Source organism: Bactrocera latifrons, unplaced genomic scaffold (assembly GCF_001853355.1).
Source record: "Bactrocera latifrons isolate USDA-ARS-PBARC rearing strain unplaced genomic scaffold, ASM185335v1 scaffold_260, whole genome shotgun sequence".
Lineage (NCBI taxonomy): Eukaryota > Metazoa > Arthropoda > Insecta > Diptera > Tephritidae > Bactrocera > Bactrocera latifrons.
Window position 1 is genome coordinate 131,177 of NW_017536186.1, and position 20,955 is coordinate 152,131.

At 36.8% G+C, this 20,955-nt stretch overlaps 1 protein-coding gene across 10 annotated transcripts in view; it reads left to right on the forward strand.

The window, feature by feature from the left end:
- LOC108969670 (protein hu-li tai shao) overlaps nucleotides 1-20,955 on the forward strand; it is a 92,272-nt gene that overhangs the window by 68,511 nt on the left and 2,806 nt on the right. For 4 of the 10 annotated variants that reach the window (XM_018934530.1, XM_018934532.1, XM_018934531.1 and 1 more), the window contains one exon: nucleotides 7,662-13,439. The exons of 2 other annotated variants lie outside the window; for them this stretch is intronic. In XM_018934530.1, coding sequence (XP_018790075.1) covers nucleotides 7,662-13,405 — 5,744 coding nt within the window. In that variant the 3' untranslated portion in view covers nucleotides 13,406-13,439. Of the gene's footprint in view, nucleotides 1-3,659; nucleotides 3,729-7,661; nucleotides 13,440-17,549; nucleotides 19,841-20,955 lie in introns of those variants that run through there. 4 more of the 10 variants (XM_018934537.1, XM_018934538.1, XM_018934536.1 and 1 more) reach the window with 3 other exon arrangements.

Genomic DNA, 20,955 nt, shown 5'->3' on the forward strand with positions numbered 1-20,955 from the left:
TAAATATTTTCATAAAAAATTTTTCTCGTTTTATTTCCGCTGTGCAAAACATTTTTAGAATTTTTAAATTTTTCATATTTTCGTTTTCAAAACTTTCCTCATACATATGTTATACGAATGAATTAGAATTTTTGAAAATTCGTTTAACTACATAAATCAAAATTTTTATCTTCCTCTTCTATTCCCCTTGCCTGTTATATTTTGTAGCCAGCTTCAAGAAAAAGTGAATTGGTAAAATAAAAATTACTCTAAAATAGAAAAAATTCGGTAAAACATAAATTTTTTATTTTGTGTAAAAAAAGTAATTCCGGAAACTACAATAATACTTTTATAATGCAAAAATTTTGTAATTATTAAATTAAAATGGGGAATCTTTTTTTTTATTGTAAGCCATTAAAATTTAATTTTTTGTTTTCCCCCAATAAAATTTTACAAATGAGCAAAAAGAGAAGCTGGCCACCTGCATATGTATGTGTAAATTTCGCACAGTAGTCCGTTAGTCTAATGAAGTCAGTCCAATTAGCCTAGTCGAAATTGTTAGTTAATTCTTAGCTAGTCAATTAGTTTTCCATTGTAAAATCAATCATGTGCGTACAGTCTGTAAAATGCGTGAGAGTTAAGTCAGTGCGTCAGGAAAAATCGACGRGATGCAGCTCCAAGTCCAGTTATTGAACCCCATATTCAGCTACTACCGCCTTGCGTATGATTGTGTTTATGGCGATGCTATATTTTATCGCTAGCTTTATATAACTATCATCATCAACAACCACAACAACAAAACCAACATCGATAACGCGTTTATAGGACCACAATCTACTACTACCGCCACTGTAATGTTTTGTATTAGGTTTTTCTACTACTAAATATTAGTGCAATAATTACCTAATATTTTCCGGCACAACGCAAAAAAAAAAAAAAAAAAAAAAAAAAAAAAAAAAAAAAAAAAAAAAAAAAAAAAAAAAAAAAAAAAAAAAAAAAACTAAAATAATACAACCTAACAATACAGCTCAACAACAAATATACGTTTGAATTTTTAACTGACAGAAATGTCGAAACTTAAACCATTGTACAGGCGAACCCCGCTGAGGTGAGTGCTAACTCGAAGATGAAACCCAAAAAAAAAAATATTAATTTACCTTTCAACATTCGCTTAGTGAGTTTGGTAGGCGTTTAGTTCACTGTCGCAATGCAAATAAGCAACATTTTCAGTTAAAAAGTGTGAAAGATTTTGGTTTTGTAACGCATTAGATGAGCAGTAGGACTCAAAAAAATTTTAATCAACATTATTATCACGATTGGTTAATGTTTATATGAAGCAAATGAAACGAAAAATAATAGTTACAAATAAATTTTGTAGTGATTATGCTTAGTAGGTTATGTCCAAAGTAATTAAACAATAAAATTTAACTTTTAAGTTAACTTTGTTTTACATTTACGAAACTATAATTGACTTAGAAATGTGTACAATATTTGAATATTTTTTAAAAACAAGTTAAAAGGGGAAAAAATGATATTTATTGTACTGCAAATTGTGTGGTTCTTTTTCAAAAACTTATGCTAAGTATATATTACTCCATCGTCCACACTTGAAACTGAAAATGATGCGTTTTTCATCATATGCCATAAATAGTGCCATTTACAAATGCCTCATATGCATACAAATATATACCCCTTTTCGAAGTTTTCTTAACCTCAAATCACACATTTTTTCATTTTGTATACATAAGAATTATACTTATCACGCAACATACACAATAATTGGTAAAAATTTTTGTAGTTACACGCATACACATAATTCAACATGCTCACATTGCGAATTGTATATTGCAAAAAAAAAAAAAAAAAAAAAAAAAAAAAAAAAAAAAAAAAAAAAAATTGCAAAAAAAAAAAAAAACAATAATAATACTTAAAATAATATCTAACTTGGTTGCATCTACTGGCAGTAAACCAAACTGCTGGAAACGATAATAATTACAAATTAAATTTCCACTTTTGTCATAACACATTTTTTTCTAACAAAACTTTATTTTCGAAAATTGTTTAGTGTGCTCGTTATTTGTTGTTTTCCTAGCTGTTAAAGTTTTTTCTTTACTAATGAAAATGCGTGTTAGTGCATATATCATAGTTTATATTTTTAATTACCTATTGTGGGAAAATCAAGCCTTTTCTAATTGAACAAATAATTATATTTTTTTGCGGCTGACTCTTTTTATACCAATGCTTCAAAAATTGCATTATATGTGTTTTTTTTTTAATAATACTTGCTATTTATGCTGGGAATTTGACTATTTTCTAAAATACATATTTTCTAAAATTTTTTAAACTGAATATTTTTTAACCAACCAACTTTTTATTAGCAATCCTGCTCTTTATCTGTAATTAATACTTTTAGGATTTAAGGAGTACACCTAGTGTGCGTAAAAAAAGGCATTTTTTGGAATCAAAAAAAAAAAATAAAACAAACCTAGCCAATCAATCGTTTTAAAATTTTGAAGGTATATTTATACATATTTTAAAAGTACACAAAAAATTTTTTGAAAGAAAATATTAAATATTTTTGAAATGACAACCGATCTCCGTCGGCGCCAAAAAAGGAAAGTCCTCCACTGCTGCCAGGATTGCAGCCTTCTCTGTTGATAAACCTAAAAAATAAAAATTCTCGTTAAGCTAAAATAAATTGTCTGTACGATGACCCTCGAGCTAATAAAAAAAAAGAAAAAAAAATTGACAAAATGGCGGTATGTTGAAAGAAAAGTTAAATTTTACCCAAAATTATGGCCGTTTTTGGCCTGCCAAAATTCGATTTTTGATTAGATCAAAACACTGGAGGGTCGGCGATCGGATCATTTGTCTCCGAGTAATCACTGCAGCAAATTCAAAAATGCTGTTTCGAGAAAAACGCGTTTAAAGATAAAGTGATTGTTATCTAACTGCCGAGCGGCTACCCTTATATGGCCGTAACTCAAAAACTGTTTCAGATATCGATTTGAAATTTTAGTATGTTATATTTAAAGGTATAAACTATCGAAATATGAAAAAAATTTCACACTAGGTGTGCCCCTTAACGTGCCAACCCTCAACGCTCCCGCCACCTTTTAGCGTCGCCTGGGTTATATGATTTTACTTTGTTTTTACATGATTTTTTAGTTATTTTGTTTGTTGTATTTGTATGCATATTTTTTTGTTATTATTTAAATTTACTTTAGTCGGCGCTGCAGCTGTTAGTTAACTTAGGCGCACATACACCACTCCTTCGACGCATCTCGACAATTCTTTTAAACTGTTTGCACATTTTTATTATAATAAATTGCACAAATTAAAAAAAAATGCAACTTGAACAGCACAAATAGCAATAGCATGCAGGACGTGCTTTTTTGTGCTCTTTAGTGTATGGAAAAAAGTATGCATTATTATTATCGCAAAATAGTAAACATCTAACTATGTACATTTTTATAAAAATAAAAAATTAAAGTTTTTAAATTTATTAACGAATATTAGCACAAAAAACCCATTTACCTACCACATATTGTATTTGCTATTAAAAAAACCTTAAAGTTATCACAAATTTTTTATTTTCTATTTTTTTATTTACCAAATTATCTTATATTCGAAAATAAACTTTTTTTAAATTACTTGCATATGTATGTATATTCTTTTAGCAACTCTTAGTTTCTTAAACGGCGAACGTTCTCATACGGCTGTGAATCGTAAACCGCCTACGGGCCGAGGTAATAAATATTTCTGTGCGTTTTTTTTAACCAAAACCGAGCAACACGAAAATGCTCGTATCTACTTTTTGTTGTAGAACATCCTAACCCCTTGACAAATACATACCAAACATATGTGTAGGTGCAATAATAAATATTAATATAAAATCGTCAGGTCATCAATTTTACCACCAACCTAACCTCTGCGTTTGTAAATATAAATCACTTCTGTGAAGTGAATCGCTCCAAACATTTACACGAACTTACATTTAATGGTGTTGAATTAATCCTTAACCTCATAAAAATTATACGTATTTGAAACCAAACATTTATGGTTAACTTTTGGTGTGCCGCCGCAAATCCAATTCACTTTTGAACATACTGTAAAATGCCATATACATTTACTTACTCTTACAAAGCACCTGCTATTATTATTAAATACTAAGTATGTATACTATCTCCCTAACCACTACTGCAACTAAACTCGACTCTTTCCCTATTTACACTATATATTTCATTAATATACCCTGCAGACTATTTACTTCTAAAAATTGTAACTTTTAATCCAATTAAATTGTTGAATTTGCCAAGCTGGCGAAGTGTAGCGCTGTTCTAATTTAGCTAACCTTAGTCAATATTATATATAAATATAACTTTTCTACTAATGTACGTAGGAACCAATTCTATATTTTTAACAACCTTGGTCTTTTAGATAGTTAGTTGACAATTACCATTAAAAAATAATTTAAAGATTATCTAAAATCAAAATGATTGTTAAAATCTTTAGAAAAATTACTTCTTTTAGCTAAAAATATAGATTTTCTTTTTGAATACTTGGGTGTGGGCCATGGTAATAACGGTGTATTGAACGAAAATTCCTGTTTTACTTTAAATTTAAATTTACCGACAAAATTACTTAAAAGATAATTAGATAATAATAAAAATGGTGGTAATCCTGTTTTGGTAATTAATAAAACTTTTGGAGCTGTTATGAAGTTGAGTTTTTTTACAATGATAGGTATTTTTTAGAACAAATATAATGGGACTGAAAAGTTCGTAGGCTAACATAGAATTTTTATTATTTCTCTTTTTGATAAAATTTTATTTTATTATAAAATATAGTTATCTTGGCGAAAAGGAAGAACAGCTGGGGCTGGGGGCTGTTGTAAATTCGGCTATAACCGCGCAAAGGGTATGTACGCCAATAAAAAAGACGAAGTTATCTTAGAGGACGATACAACTATTATAACCGTCGAAAAAATTTCAATACCATTTTTATATAAGCCTCAGCTTCTGCGATTACCTCCCCAGGCAAGCATTTGCTTGATGTCTGAGAATAGGAAATAGTCACTGTAGAATAGATCTGGAAAATAAGGTAGATGCGATAGTCGATGAATATTATACCACGTGCATCCCAAAACACTGATGCCACAACCTTGTCAGCCGACTTTTGCATAGCTTTCACGGCTTATAATAAACAGATTGTCGATTGGACACCAGCGTGAAATGCTGGAGACCTGCTTCATTCATTGTCACATATCGACGCAAAAATTCAGTTCTTTTACGATTAAAGAACTCCTCAGAATAAGCAATTCGTTGCACAGGCTTTCGCATGTCCAAATATTCATTCACAATATATCCAACTTCACTTTATGGATATACGAAATTATTTTGGTAATTTTTTTTATGCTTACGTCGGTTACAGCCTATTTAGGGAGTCCACTACGTTCATATGTGCTTATTTCGCCTCGTTCAAACTTAGCAAACCTCTTTTCAATGGGTTATTACCCTGGTGTAGAGTTCAAATAAAGTTGATCAATCTATTTTTCCCATCAAGAAACAATACTTTATCAATATACGAAATTCCTTTTGATTCATTTTTGTAAAATAACACAAGTTGCTTCACCCGAAATGCTATATCTCATAAAGTAATGGACCGAGAGCTGTCAAATTTGTACACGTATATTTTAAAGGTAAGAGGCAACTAAAAATAATATGGATCAGCCTACGAACTTTTCAGCTCACCTGTTGCATAAGATTCATGTCAAAATGAATAATATTTTTTGAGAACTAATTTTTTAGTATTATAGTACTTTTTATTTTCTTCTAAACAACATATTATATTATATAAATATGTATTAACAAAAGAATAACAATACGAATTTTTATAAACCAAAATAATTGTCCTTAAAAAATCTTAAACTACATACATATGTACATATAGCACTTCGATATCTTCTTCTTCTTCTTTACTGGCGTAGACCTGTCTCTTATACACATCTAGATGTGTATAAGAGACAGATTATATTATATAAATATGTATTAACAAAAGAATAACAATACGAATTTTTATAAACCAAAATAATTGTCCTTAAAAAATCTTAAACTACATACATATGTACATATAGCACTTCGATATCTTCTTCTTCTTCTTTACTGGCGTAGACACCGCTTACGCGATTATAGCCGAGGTAACAACGGCGCGCCAGTCGTTTCTTGTTTTCGCAACGTGTCAATGTCGTATTATATCTCATACAGCTTATCGTTCCATCGAATGCAAAATTCGAAGTGGCCAACGTGCAAAGGACGATAAATCTTCGGCAGAACTTTTCTCTCGAAAACTCGCAACGTCGACTCATCAGTTGTTGTCATCGTCCAGGCCTCTGCATCATATAGGAGGACGGGAATTATGAATTACTTATAGAGTTTGGTTTTTGTTCGTCGAGAGAGAACTTTGCCTACTCAGTCCATAGTAGCACCTGTTGGCAAGAGTTATCCTGTGTTGGATTTAAAGGCTTTTAAGATATTGCGTTAAAAATGCAAAAAAAAAATTTTTTTTTTGAAAATTCTGACTACCCCTAACGCCTTAAGTTCTGCAGCTCGAATTATTTTCTCCAGCAGCAGATTGAAGAAGTCGCACGATAGGGAGTCGCCTTGTCTGAAACCTAGTTGGGTGTCAAACTCCTCGGAAAGGTCCTTCCCGATCCTTATGGAGCTTTTGGTGTTGCTCAACGTCAGTTTACATAGCCGTATTAATTTTTCGGGGATACTAAGTTCAGACATCGCGGCATAAAAGCAGTTCCTTTTCTTGCTGTTGAAAGCAGCTTTGAAATCGATGAAGGAAGAGGTGGTGTGTGGCGATTCTTCTTTCACTGGTCTTTTCCAAGATTTGGCGCATGGTGAATATCTGGTGCGTTGTTGATTTACCAGGTCTAAAGCCACACTGATAAGGTCCAATCATTTTGTTGACGGTGGACTGTAATCTTTCACAAAATGCGCTCGATAGAACCTTATACGCGATGTTGAGGAGGCTTATTCCACGGTAGTTGGCGCAGATTATGGGGTCTCCCTTTTTATGAATTGGGCATAGCAAGCTGATGCATGCTCCTTATCAGTTCTTCGCCGAAGCGTTTGAATAGCTCGGCCGGTAATCCATCAGCCCCGACTTCTTCATGGTCGGGTAATGGAACATCTGCTCCGCCGTCACGTGGGTTCGCCTTCTCCTGGCGCTGTACGTTCGATATCACAGTAKAAAATAATACTTATTCCTTTCGATAGACTGACGATTATACTTTTTAAATTACAAATTTTTAATTTATACAGGGTTACCACATTTTTTTTTACTGAAAGTTAAATAAAAAAATAACACATTTTTAAGTAAAATATTTTAAAAACTCGATTACGAAAAATTAAAAATATAAATGAAAATCAGCAAAATAAAATAAGTTTTACCATGGCGGTTGCAAACACCCTCAATCCTTATACTTTGCAATTATTACAGTTTACAAACAAAAAAAAAAACAAAAAAAATACTTCAAGTTCAAGTGCACTTCTAAGCCTTACATTTATATTATATATACTATTATAGTATTGGTATAATATAATACTTATAGTATATTTTCCTCTTTGGCTTTAAACTTTAACTTACTTTATCAATCCCTAACCGCTTCTTAGCCATAGAAACCGCTGATAATTTTGCTGAAGAAGAGGGATATGCAAAGCTTGATCAATATGAAAAGTACATCGAAATTGCGAATGCATGCAAAAATTTGGCTATAAACAACAACGTTAACATTAATAGCAACAGAAATAACAACAACAACAATCAGTTTCGTACGCATGCGAATGATGATTTCAATGCGACTAATATGAATGTTAGCATAGTTGAGTCGACCGCACAGCGAATCTATCAAGCCAACAAAGAGAATATCTTTTGCGGCAATAACAATAAGAGCAACAGCAACTTCAAACGCAATCCGGCGCTAATAGCCGAACTCAAAAATGACACGTTATTTCAGCGACAAAAGCACAAATTACAACCGCAAGATTATGAACTGTTAGAGTGTACAAATAGGCAGGTCCAAAATAGAAGCCATACGCCGACAAAGAGTAGTGACATTGATAAGCGTTTAGGGGGCCGCGTTGGTGATAGTGGTGGCAAGACAGTTGCTACACAATGTCATGAGTTTTTGGGGGGTAATATGAAACAACATGTGCAAGTAGAGTCGATGAGGTTTCGTCCTATACAACCAGCTGAGCCGCGTCCTAACGCAGCCGAGGCCATAACTAGGCAACCGCAGTTTTGTTACATAGATTCCAATAATAATAACAATAACAATCCCGGCGTTGGTGCTGGTTGTGCGCATACACATCACCATAGTGTACACCAACACCAACACTATCAGCTTACGGCGCCTACCGTCGGTATCGTTACTTTGCCAAATTTCGAACAGACATTCGGTCACTTGTTAGGACGTCCAACGACAGATTTGTGTGCGGTGTACTGTGACAACTACGCGCCCGTCTACGAGCAAGTCTATGAGAAAGCCAATACCGTGTCCGTGGTCACCACCACCGATACAGATGAAGCAGAGAACCCGTATAAGAAGTCTCAAGCCTGTTGCACGCCAGCTGTTTGCGACAGCATTTTTGAGTCGTTGCGCCGTCCATCAGCGAACGACAATAATCTCATCTTTAACATACCGTTCACTACCGAATCGCCTGACACGACTAGCATATCGGCAAACACGCCACGTAAAACTCGCTTCGATATGCCTAAAAAGCACGCCACTGCTGATGGTAGTAGTGGTAAAAACCAGGCGCAAGCACAAGCCACAACCAGTCCTTATCGCACATTGTCGCACTTTGGCTTCAATTCACCTCAACGCGACCCACAGCCTGATCACAAGCATATACCCTGTGCCAAAGAGCAAAAGAAATATGTGCCGTTGCGGAAATCAATCTCTTACGAGGAGATTTTTTCATCGCCGCGTTATGTCGATCTCTGCGAGTACTGCTTTGAGAAAGTCGTACGCCTAAAGCCGGAGGTGGCACAGCAAACTCAAGTACGTATGCGTAATTTATGCGACTATAATGGCACGGGTGGTGGTATAACTGAACGTGTGCACAGTGGCACTTGTCCAGGTATTATGTATCAGTCCGGTTCGGATGGTATGACGTACGATTATGTTGAGTATGCCAGCTCAGACACCACTGAGGAAACGTTGCCGCCATTCTCCTCACAACTCGAACCGGTACAGGAGGTGGTGGAGGAAGTTGAACCGGACAGCAATGAAGATGAACATGCCACTATGATAGCTTTGCCGCCTACAATGTATACACAAACACTCAATCGTACATCCTCCAACTCTAGTTTTATTGAGAAGATTATGCGTCTAAACTATTCCGAGGAGTCGGCGGATTGGAGTTATGCACACACGCCGCACAAAGTCGCCAGTAGCACTAATCTCACATTGGAGCTGGATCGTGCCATTATGGAAGATACTCAAAAGCAGACTCAACAATTGGGTAGAGATTGCCCTTTGGAGGCGAAACACAACAATTCCGCTCGTGAATCTGAAGGGGAAATGAGGAATGTGGAGAACGCCCTAACGCCTTATGTAAATATAGAAGAAGCGTCTGATTCACAAAACTCGAATTCAGCAGATCGTCGTAGCATATCCGTTACGGAAATTTGGGAGTTTATGCGTTGGCCCGATGAAGCTAGCACATCACAGGCGGAAGGTACAGATCAGTGTACCGAATCCACTACAAACCAAAATTCAAATAACGGTGCAATTTGTTTATACTATGAAAATGCACGCGATCATATGGCACACGAAAATGCATCAGACGCTAAAATAAATCAACTTACTGACACCACACCACAAAACCCTGATTATAACGATCAACATTATGTCTCCTGTACAACTTCTGATAACTCGGAAAATCAGGAGCGACGCCGTTCATTGATGACGCGCGAGGAACGCACTCGCCGTAAGCTCGTCTTTCAAGAACTCTGGGAAGATCATATATTCTTTCTTGATGGTAAGGAGTTGAATTCATTGAGCGATACCGAGTCGGCCATTGATGGACAACAACAAGAGCGAGCTGTTGCTAGTGCAAATACACTTGAGGATGTGACTGCAGACGATGACATTGGTGACGGCAATATTGAGACAGAAAAATTGGCTGCGACCGCGCAATTACAAGAGGAGAACACAAAAGCCGACTTTGTAGGGGATTTGACACAGTCTACAACGCAGCTCCTCGACGCAGAAGTGTTTAATAGCCGTAGCGTGATTCTAAAGAATTCTTCAAGCGGTACTGTCATGCTTATGAGTGATGATTATGAGGATTTAAATAAGATTGCGAAATCCGAGACGCTAATGAAACTGCAGAAAATTGAAATCAGGCGATTTTCGATACATGACCTGGCACACGCACATAAAGAGTACGAAACATCTGCAAATCAGGCGGCTTTAATGCTGACAATGGAGCCATTTGAGGGTAAAACTCAAAATGTGTGTGAATGTTCAACCAATCAAATTGACGATGTGACAAAGTCGAGTTCAACGACAGCTGAGCGGCTGCCCACGACGCAAACTTCAAACGCTACCATAACAGCTGAGACAATGCATTGCTTTGAAGCATCCGGAACCAACGAAGCGTTTACTGCAGGCCCAGAAATATATGTGAATAATACATTCGTAACACACGCTGCGAGCAAGACTTTAGAAAATACAAACACCAAAAATATACAGTCCATTGAAAATAAATATCCCGAGACTTCACAAAGCAAGCGTGTGTCGCCTAACGTAGTCCATAGAGGAGCCTCCCAACGGGCTTCGACACCGACGCCACTCTCAAGTAAACCCAAGTGCCGAAGACTGTCAGCCCCACAGCCACAAACCACTTTATTTGAAGCTGATCTGAATATGCCAAAGGCGTTCGCTGTCGCGAAGAGCTGGAGCAGATTCGGCAGTAACGGCGTGCAATCAGCACGCACATACAATATCAGTACTTCACAGCAGGATTTGTTTTTTCGTGAAAATAAGTTGGACGAGATTGCTGTTGACACTACTGTTGGTCGAATGCATAGGAAAATTGATGAAGCTGGTACTGCTTTAGTTGAGAAGGATGTAAAAAAAGACGAAGTAAACCAAAGTACTATTGCCTGTACAGTGAAAAACCACAACGAAAGCACTTCAGAGCTGGAAGTAGCTAAAATCTTGATTAACGAGCTCAGAGAACCAACTATGGAGCGTGCAAAAGCTGGTATGGCATTACCACCCGATGACCGAAAAAACAAATCGGATCACAATGCCCATACCACAAGAAACTTATCGGATGTTACACGTGTCGCACGACTAACCGCCGAAGCATTGAACGAGGCATCAAGTAAAGTGTATACTGCACCCAGAACAACAAAACGTCCACGAAAAAAGACAAATGTGCTGAGCAAAACGTCGAGTAACGAAGCTTCGACCTCCATACAAGCAGCAGCACAACGTACAGCGAAAGAGTTAAAGTCAATGTGTGAACCCAAGTTCGAGCAGTATGCGCTCTTTAAGCAAAACATACATTCCCCAACTTCACCAACACTCAACGCCGACTGCGAGACCGAAAATTATATACGACTAATTGATAAGGATGATATGGAGTTCGGAGAACTTTTGGAATCCGACGAACATGAGGATCTCACTAAATTCGATGAAGAGTTCGAAGAGCTGCTGTTGAACGTCGAAAATTTACAGTTGCAAACACAAACACGCACGCGGCAACGTGGCGGAGAAGCTGACTATGCGATCAATGATATTGACAAAGACGACATAGACGACATAGACGAGACAGATAGTCATTTCAATGCAATGGAACGTACAATATTGCGAAAAATTAAAGATAATCAACTGAAAGAGAGCGAGGAGATCTTCGATAAAATTGAAACGACAATTCGCAATAAAATGACGCCAGCACAGATAGAGCAGTTGGTTAGAGAACAATCGTTAAATATAACCGAACAAGGGGCTGACGAGTCGCACAGTTCCCACAGCACATTCACGGCTTCTACCTCAGATTCGAAATTCTTATCTGCACACACTACCTTGGGAGAGTCGGGTGGCGATAGCATACTGCAAAATCATGAATTGATTGAAGTGGCCGAGGAAGAACATGATGGTGCTTCACACCGCAGAAGTTTTAGAAATGCTGATAAGGAGGACGCTCATAACTGCAGTCGTCAAGCGAGCAGAAACTCCTCCGCCCTAAATTTGAGACGTTCGCGCTCACTAACACCATCTACAGGAAATTGCGAACTATCGCCACCGCCGCCGAAACTTAACAAGACAACAACACCGCCACAAGAGGAGCGTAGGTCGTTAAGTGTGCGTGACGATTTGGGCGGCTGCAAACATAAGACTGGGGCACGCATCTCAAGTAGATGGCCACGAGCAAGCAGTTCCACGCCGGAGATAAAGTCCTCAAATCGTAATTTCATATTAGAAAACATACGCAATGCATCCAAACCGCGACACGGCAACAGCAGCAACGACAGCGGCAGCGACATTCGAGGCAGTTGCGTTAAACGCCTACAAGGCAATGCACAGGCTATATTTTGCAAGAATCCCTTCGGACTACTAAACGCAAAGAGCAATAGCGGAAAAGTGCTCTTTAGCAGCATGTCCAATAGCAGTTTGACCAGCTCCACGACATCCTCCAGCCGTACGGTGGTGAAAAGTAGCAGCCATACCAGCAAACAGTTAAGTCCACGCAATTCCTCAACTGGTGTTTATACATTCCAATCGAAGTTGGTGCGCGGTTCGCCACGTTTCTGGGTAAGTCTTACACAACCCAGCGTTAAGAAGTTGCAGGCACAAAAGCGACGTAGACGCTCACAGCATCGCACGTTTCGTGTGGGCCCAAATGATTCAACAGGCAGTTTGCCCGACCACGCTGAATCGCGCGACAATGCACAGGAGAGTTGGGAAGAGGAGTATGAGTTAGACACATGTGAAGCGAAAACTGTCTGCAATGAAGTTGCTGGGGCACAGAAAGACACAACGAATGTCGCAAAAGATACCGTTATGTGTGCAATGGGCACCGCAAGCGCGCAAGAAGTGGCTCAAACAGTTGACGCTGAATCCTCTGTTGCCGGTACTCATGGTGTTCAGCACGAACTCGAAGCTCTCGGCGAACAAATACACCAATTGCAACCGCGTCTCGACAACTACAAACGTAAAATGCGTGATTTCGGTGATCACGTGGCCAAGTGTACGCGTCATATGGACGATTGCATTGCGGTGCAGGGTGATATTGTCGAGGGACAACGCCAATTGCGCGAACAACTGTCGCTGCAGCAATATGCGGAGCATGTAATGTGCCAAGTGCACACTTACTCCATCTCAGAGACGGAGGATTAGTGTGTTTGGCTGATAGGGGTGGAGGTTGTAGGGGCGGGTATGGGACAACAGTTATTAATTTTTTTTTAGGCGATTTTTACGCATGACTTATAGTTTCATATATTTTTTTGCATTTTTTTATCTTTTTATAATTTGCAAAATTTGAGAATTTAAATGAAGTAATAAACAGGTTTATTTAAATTTTCAAATTTTTCAATTGGAAAATGTAAACAAATGACAAAAAATATGAAAAAGAAATAATTCTGATTTGATTTTTGGCGATTTCTAATAATAAATGAAATGAATTAAATGATAATAATTTTAAAATAATAATTTATTACAAAGAACTATAACCGCCTTTGAATTTATTCAAACATTTTATATTTACATTTTTATTTAAAGTTATTTTGAAGAATTTTAAGACTTAATTTGAAATTTTATGTGCTTTAAATAATAAATATTTAATTCAGAATTGTAATTATATTTTGTAAATTTATCTAAAAACAAAATTTATTTGAAAAAATTTTATGTGTGGGATGAAAAGATGAGAAAAGATAGTTTTTTTTAATAACTTCAATTTTAAGTCTCATTTGATTTTTTTATTACAAATACGTGCTGCCAAATTTTCTTAAGAAACAAAAACTTCATAATCCAAAATAATAATTTTAATATAAATTTTTCTATTAATAAATTTTGAAGGAAAATTTATTACCATTTATTTATTCAGGAAGTAGAAATTCAAAAAAAATATATTTGTTTATTATCGCCACTATTTTTCAATGTCCGAAATAGTTTAGTCAAAACGTGTGAAAAAAGTTCTCAAGTCAAAACTACTTAATAATGAATTACAGAAAAAAAGCTACTAGTTCACAAAATATATATGTAAATAAACTACTCAACTGTCCCATCGAATGTCACCAACGCTGCCGCTGAATTATACGCACTTTCTAAAACCACATCTTTTTTTTCTGAAAAAATATGAAATTTATTTTTACTTTAATATTCTTACGTACTTTTCGTTTTTTTGCAAACAAAATTATTTTATACCAACTACTGGATTATTTTTAAAAAGAGAAAACAATAATTTTCTGTTTTGTTCGCTCAATAATTAATCATATTCTCTGCGTTTTTATTTCAAAATATTGAAATTTTTATATACCCTTTTAAAATTGCATATATGTAAGAAACACGCACTGTTTTGATTTCTTATATACGAGTATAAATAATGCACAACGAAATTTGTAAACACTTTAAATTCTGCAGAAATATTATGAAATTTGTGAAATTGGATTATTTAACTGTTTTTGTATCTAAGCTGTGTAGAAATATCGCATATTAAGTGGGCTTTGGTTTACTTTATTTTCACATACATACTGCACTCACATACGTATTTGTATCAAAAGTAAATATATTAGACCAAATGAAAATTTGCGGTGTCATCAATTTCATGTATCATTTAACTTAACCCATCGCCATGTTCTATGTGTAAATATATGTATGTAATTGTTTATGCAGTAACATGAATTCTTGCATTTATTCTTGTATTTATTTATCTAGTTTTTATTTTGGTGTGGAATTAACTAATTATTTTTAATTTGAAATAATTTGGATTTTTAATAAATTTTTTCTCAAATTAAAAATTAAATATATGTCAATAATAATTTTGTTGCAAACAAACTTTACTTAAATAAAAAGCATACCTTTCTTAATATATTAAGTACATATTTATATTTCTAATGTTGTGCTGCCATGTATATGTATATATATTTTTTTTTAAACGTTATGGAACTAAAACTTAAAATCATTTACATCGGATTTTCAAGTCTCTTTATATACAAATACTTGCTTTAGACACTAAAAAATTAATAGTGCGATAATAAGTCGAGTTTAAGTGTTAGTGTTTATGAAAAAGGATGCTTTTGAGTGTGATTGCGGACAAAGATTTCAAATGCAATTTTGCGTATGGTAATCTCACAATCTCGTGTTGAACGCCAATCACTAAAGTTAAGCATAAACTCGAGTTTTTGACGTACAACGAATTTACTTTAAATTGTTTAAATAAATGTATTAAGTTTAAGTAGACTGAAGGTCACAGGCTAAATGCCAATATCAAGTTAGTTTAAGAATGTTAAAGTGCCAAATAATACTAATAACCTTATATAATATTCTCAAAGTTGACTGAGATTCTCCTGTGGCTATCATTATCACTTTTGGAGAGTCAACATTTCTTTTTTAGTGTCAAGATATTTTTAACATATGAAGGCATCGTTAATTTTTCAAAAACATTTCTACATCCCGATAGAGCAGTTTTCAAATTACGCGTCATGAATATTTTAGTAACTAGATTTCTCTACATGTGTGGATAGTTTTATAACAGTGATGACAATTTTTCTCATCTAAAATAACTATATAAGCATCCTTCTTCGTTACTGGAATAGACACCGCTTACGCGATTATAGCTGAGTTAACAACGGCGCGTCAGTCCACCAGGTCTTTCCAACGGGTTTCCTCTATTTCCCCCGGCGGGAACTGCGTCGAATACTTTCAGAGCTTGAGTGTTTTCGGCGATTCGGACGACATGATCTAGGCAGCGTAGCCGCTGTCCTTTAATTCGCTGAACTATGTCAATGTCGTCGTATATCTCATACAGCTCATGGTTCCATCGAATGCGGTATTCGCCGTGGCCAATGTGCAAAGAACCTTCCTCTCGAAAACTCGTAACGTCGACTCATCAGATGTTGTCATCATCCATGCCTCTGCATCGCATAGCAGGACAGGAATAATAAGTGTCTTATGTTTGTCTTGGTTTTTGTTCGTCGAGAGAGGACTTTACTTCTCAACTGTCTATTCAGACCGAAGTAGCACCTGTTTCGTTGGATTTCGAGGCTGTCATTGTTGTTGCTGTTAATACTGGTTTCAAGACAGACGAAATTATCAAGACTGCCAACAGTGATGTGGGAACCTCGTCGCCAGTGCGACAAATGTTTGTTTGATGACAGGAGATATTTCGTCTTGTCTTCGTTCACAACCAGACCCATTTGCTTCGCTTCCTTATCCTTTCTGGAGAAAGAGAACTAACGGCGCGGTTGTTGAGGCCAATGATATCAATATCATCACCGTACGCCAGCAGCTGTACACTCTTATAAAAGATGATACCTTCTCTATTTATTTCTGCAGCTCAAACCAATTATTTCAATAGTAGATTAGGGTAGTCGCATGAACGGGAGTCGCGTTGTCTGAAACCTCGTTTAGCGTCGATTGGCTCGGAGAGGTCCCGATCCCGAAAGACCTTTTGGTATTGCTCAAGGTCAGTTTACACAGCCGTATTTGTATTGCATGGATATCAAATTCAGATATCCCAGCATAAATTCAGCTCCTTTTCGTTCCAAAATTTGACAGTTGTTGATTCTCCTGGCCTAAAGCTATACTGATAAGGTTCAAACAGTTAGTGGGCTTTAATCTTTTACACAATACGCTCGAAATAACCTTAAATACGATGTTGAGTAGGCTCTTTCCCACGGTAGTTGGCGCAGATTGTGGGGTCTCCCTAATGCATGCTCCTTATAATTTTTCGGCGCCGATGCTTACTCTGGGTAAAATACTTATAAAATTTTTGGCACTTATTTTAAAGTTTAAGAGCTCTAAAGGAAATAGTAAGGGTCGACGTAGCTCTCAAAGCGCCAACTGACTGCACTCAAAGGAGAAGACAAGGAGACATAATCGGCACTCTGCAATAAAATTGTTCGGCTGTTCATGATATACAATTAAATAAGTGTCTTTCGACTAGTTAGTAAGTTGGTCTCGTTAACGTTATAGCGAGAGTCCGGCCAAAAATATTGTCGGAACCAGGCATTTCCGTTTCTAATACCTTTGGTTTTCTCTTCAACTTAAAAGTGTTCTATTAGACAGAGTTCACAAATTATTATCTGTGAAGCTGATACAGACCTTCCAAATATTGTAAACTAACCTACAACARATATGTCCATATTTGAATTGTATTTTTATTCATAACTTGTTAAATTGTCCTGTCGTATCGTCTCGTTTCTTAAAAATTGTTACTTATCCATTTGTCGCCTCGTCTCGTTTTGTCTTCGTTTGTCTACATGTCGGATGTTTTGCCTATCGTGTCTCACATATCCATATACCATTTGTCATGCCATTACAGCTACATTCCACCAACAACAAATTCCATTATCACTTACAACAAACACAAAAAATCATATTAATCATACGCAACAATCATATGAGATTCATGCATCACAAAAATTTGCAAACTTGAAAATCAAGACTCTGCATAATTTCACTAGTGTTGCAGCAATTGCTAAGAAATATGCATTTCTGTATAAGCCGCGAAGCGTAGATATGAGTAAAGCATACCCGAGTCAACATTTGTTGGTGTTTAATGTATGGATGATACATAAAATTGAAATATTCCCACATTACACTTATCCACTACCGGATGGAACGGCTACGGCCAAGGCAAATACCAACACCTTGGATCACTCTCCCGAACAAATTGTACTAGAACCCGAACAAAATAAATGCATAGCGGACGCCGCCACTCATACGCCATCACTATCACCTTCACTGTCTGCTGACACCAACTTAATGCAGCCCTATCGCACCTGCTCTCATTTTGGCTTCAACTATCCTATAACATATCAACCGCATATCACGATACATCCAGTCCACATGCTCACCGCCGTACAGTTGCAGCGTGAAAAGGTAATCGCTTTCATTAAATCGACTGCTTTGAGTTTAAATACTGGCTATTTACAACAACAACGACGTGAACTTTACTCCACTCGTCAGCCGCGCGGGTCACATTTGAAATCCTGCGAAGCACTACGACCCACCAGTAATGCTAACAAGGACAGCACAAACAACCACGATTCCAATGGCTCATATATTTCGGTAAAAGAAATAAAACTGGAGCCTACCAAAAGGCGGCGGCGCATCAGTAAGGTGTCCAGTGATCGTAGTTGTGAGACTGCGAGCGTAGCCGGTCGCGTACAGCAGCTATCCGATCATGAYCGTGATGGGCATACGCCACAGCTGACCCACGCGCACTCACTCTCTGAGCAGTTTTCATCGTTGCTCTCTATCGGTGGCACCTCTTATCCAGCGGGCTCACATAGCAACACTGCCGATCTGGAGGAGGGTGTGGAAGAGGAGCATCATCATGTAGACGACGGCGTTCACCAACAACACTATGATGATGATTCAGGTGATAATTATAGCGCGGTATTTGCGCGTTCTGCCACGCCCACCGCACAACGCGCTTCTTATTTACTACGCGATTTTCTACCCGCAAATGTACAGCCGCATGAGATGCCGGAACACAAACCAGAATCGGAACAAGAATTGCACCACACAGATGTCAAATTGCTTACTTCCACGCCAAACGTGCGCAAATTGCTTAACTCGTGCGATGATGAGGAACCCGACGAAAGAGACTTGTACCCTCATCACTCACACAAACAAATAAAATTGAATGTGAATTCGAAAGCGCAGTCCGCTGCACTAAAGCGACACTCTGCGCATGCTATAGCAGAAACTCCAACTGACTTCGCCGCCATAAGCGTTGGTATACCTCACGGACGTTACCGACATGTCACCGCTTCGCTATCGGAAACTGGCTCCTCGTCAGTAGCCTCGTCTTTACGTTCGCTGGAGATACACATCAATATTAATGTGAAGAACTCGGATTGCGCACGCACTTTGCAAACGCATGAAACAGAATTTCGTCGCAAACTGGAGCGCATCATTAACRAGGAAATCAACGTTATTGCTCAGCAATTGAGTGCCGGCGCACAGCAGCACTCGACCGATAGCAATAATATGTCCAACGGCCTTCATATGGAACACAATGACAATTCACTACTCGACTTGTCGAACGCCAGCGCGCATCATCTCTTGCAACACAGCGCACACTTGGAGACTTTGAGCAACTTGCGCTTAGCTGGTACGCTAGCTACTGGTCAGCAGCGAATGCACAGCGAGGCCGCACACACAAAGTCACATTCACAAACACACGCCCAGCGTAGGGATTGGGCAGCATCTTGCAATTCTACGGACACGACCTATTGCGTCAACGGCACTGCCACTAAAGCCGATCAACCGCTGACACCTCAACAACTCCAGGTCGTTGCTATGCTCGAGCAGGAGTTGGAGAGCCTGTTGAATGGCATCATCTGCGCCAATGCGTTGCACAATCATGCGGTTATGTGTGACTGCAAGATGAAGGTGGAGCGGATTTCAAAAGAGTTGCGCACCTCCTTGAGTGCCGACAGGTGAACTATGGGTGTGCGAAAATTTCTTAAATATACTACACTATTGAAGTGTAGCTCAAAGAGCGGATATTGTTAAATTATTTTTTTTTTATTAAAAAAATTGGAATTTTTTAGGTTAACTTTTTCACAAAAACGAAGTGAAGTACGTAATGAAAATATAATATGTATTCATAATAAGTGTAAAAAATAATATTTCTCAAAACTGATTGGAAAACAGTTTATTACATCCAATATTTTGGCAAAAAATGAAAGTGTGATTCATTTTATTTACTAATAAAGAAATAAACTTTGTTATTTTTCTAAATATAAAAATTCTAACATACTTTCACAAATTCTTTTTGCAAGCAGTATTTTTTTTTTGTTTTTATGAATATACTAAACAAATGTGACTAAAAGATTTACAAATATAAAGCTTAGGAAATATTTAGAACAAAGTTAAAAATACCTATTAACATATATATTTTTTATATTTTTCTGTCCTTTCTCAAAAAAAAAAAAAAAAAGAAGAGCAGAGTTCACAGGCCTCGACCTGAAATAGTCTTATATTTGATCTCATCTTGAAAGTTACCAGACACAATGTAGTACCACTAAAAGTATTATTAGTTATAAAATATTCAAACTGGAGTAGATCTAGAAAAACCAAAGGTCGTATATAAATAAAAATACAGATAACTGTTTTTATGAGAGCTGAAAAAAGACTTATCGCCACAAGAAAAACTGAGCCGAATTTTCATAAAAAAAAAGATGTTGCTCTTCATAAGATTAGAAATTGCCAATTTGGAAGTAACTTTTGTAATTGACTAACTAACTACATTATGTGGGCCCTCCTTAAACGGAATTAAGCTGTCACTAGCTTTTTGGGACTGTTCAAAAATAGTCTCTACCACATGAGTTTAGTAAAAGATTCCCGAAAACATTAAGTGATTATCTCAGTGTGACCCTCCGAAAAATCATTGATTTTCGCGTTTTTTTTTTTTATTGTTGAAATTAACTAGTCAGTCGGATTTTTCTTTTTTATAAATAAATACATTCATGATGAATACAAAACGATTTTTTTCTATGTTCACGATTGTGGCCGCAATTTTGATCTAAAACAAAAATTTCAAAAAGATGATTAATCTATAGAAAAGTCGCTATTGCGCTATGAAAGCCTTTTTTTTTTTTTTGTTGTTTTGAAATTTAAGAAAATGGCGGCGGTTTGAACAAACAGTATCGAATTTGCCCCTTTTTCCCACAGGTTTTCGTAGGAAAAAAATAAAAGCTTCCATAGCGCCATAG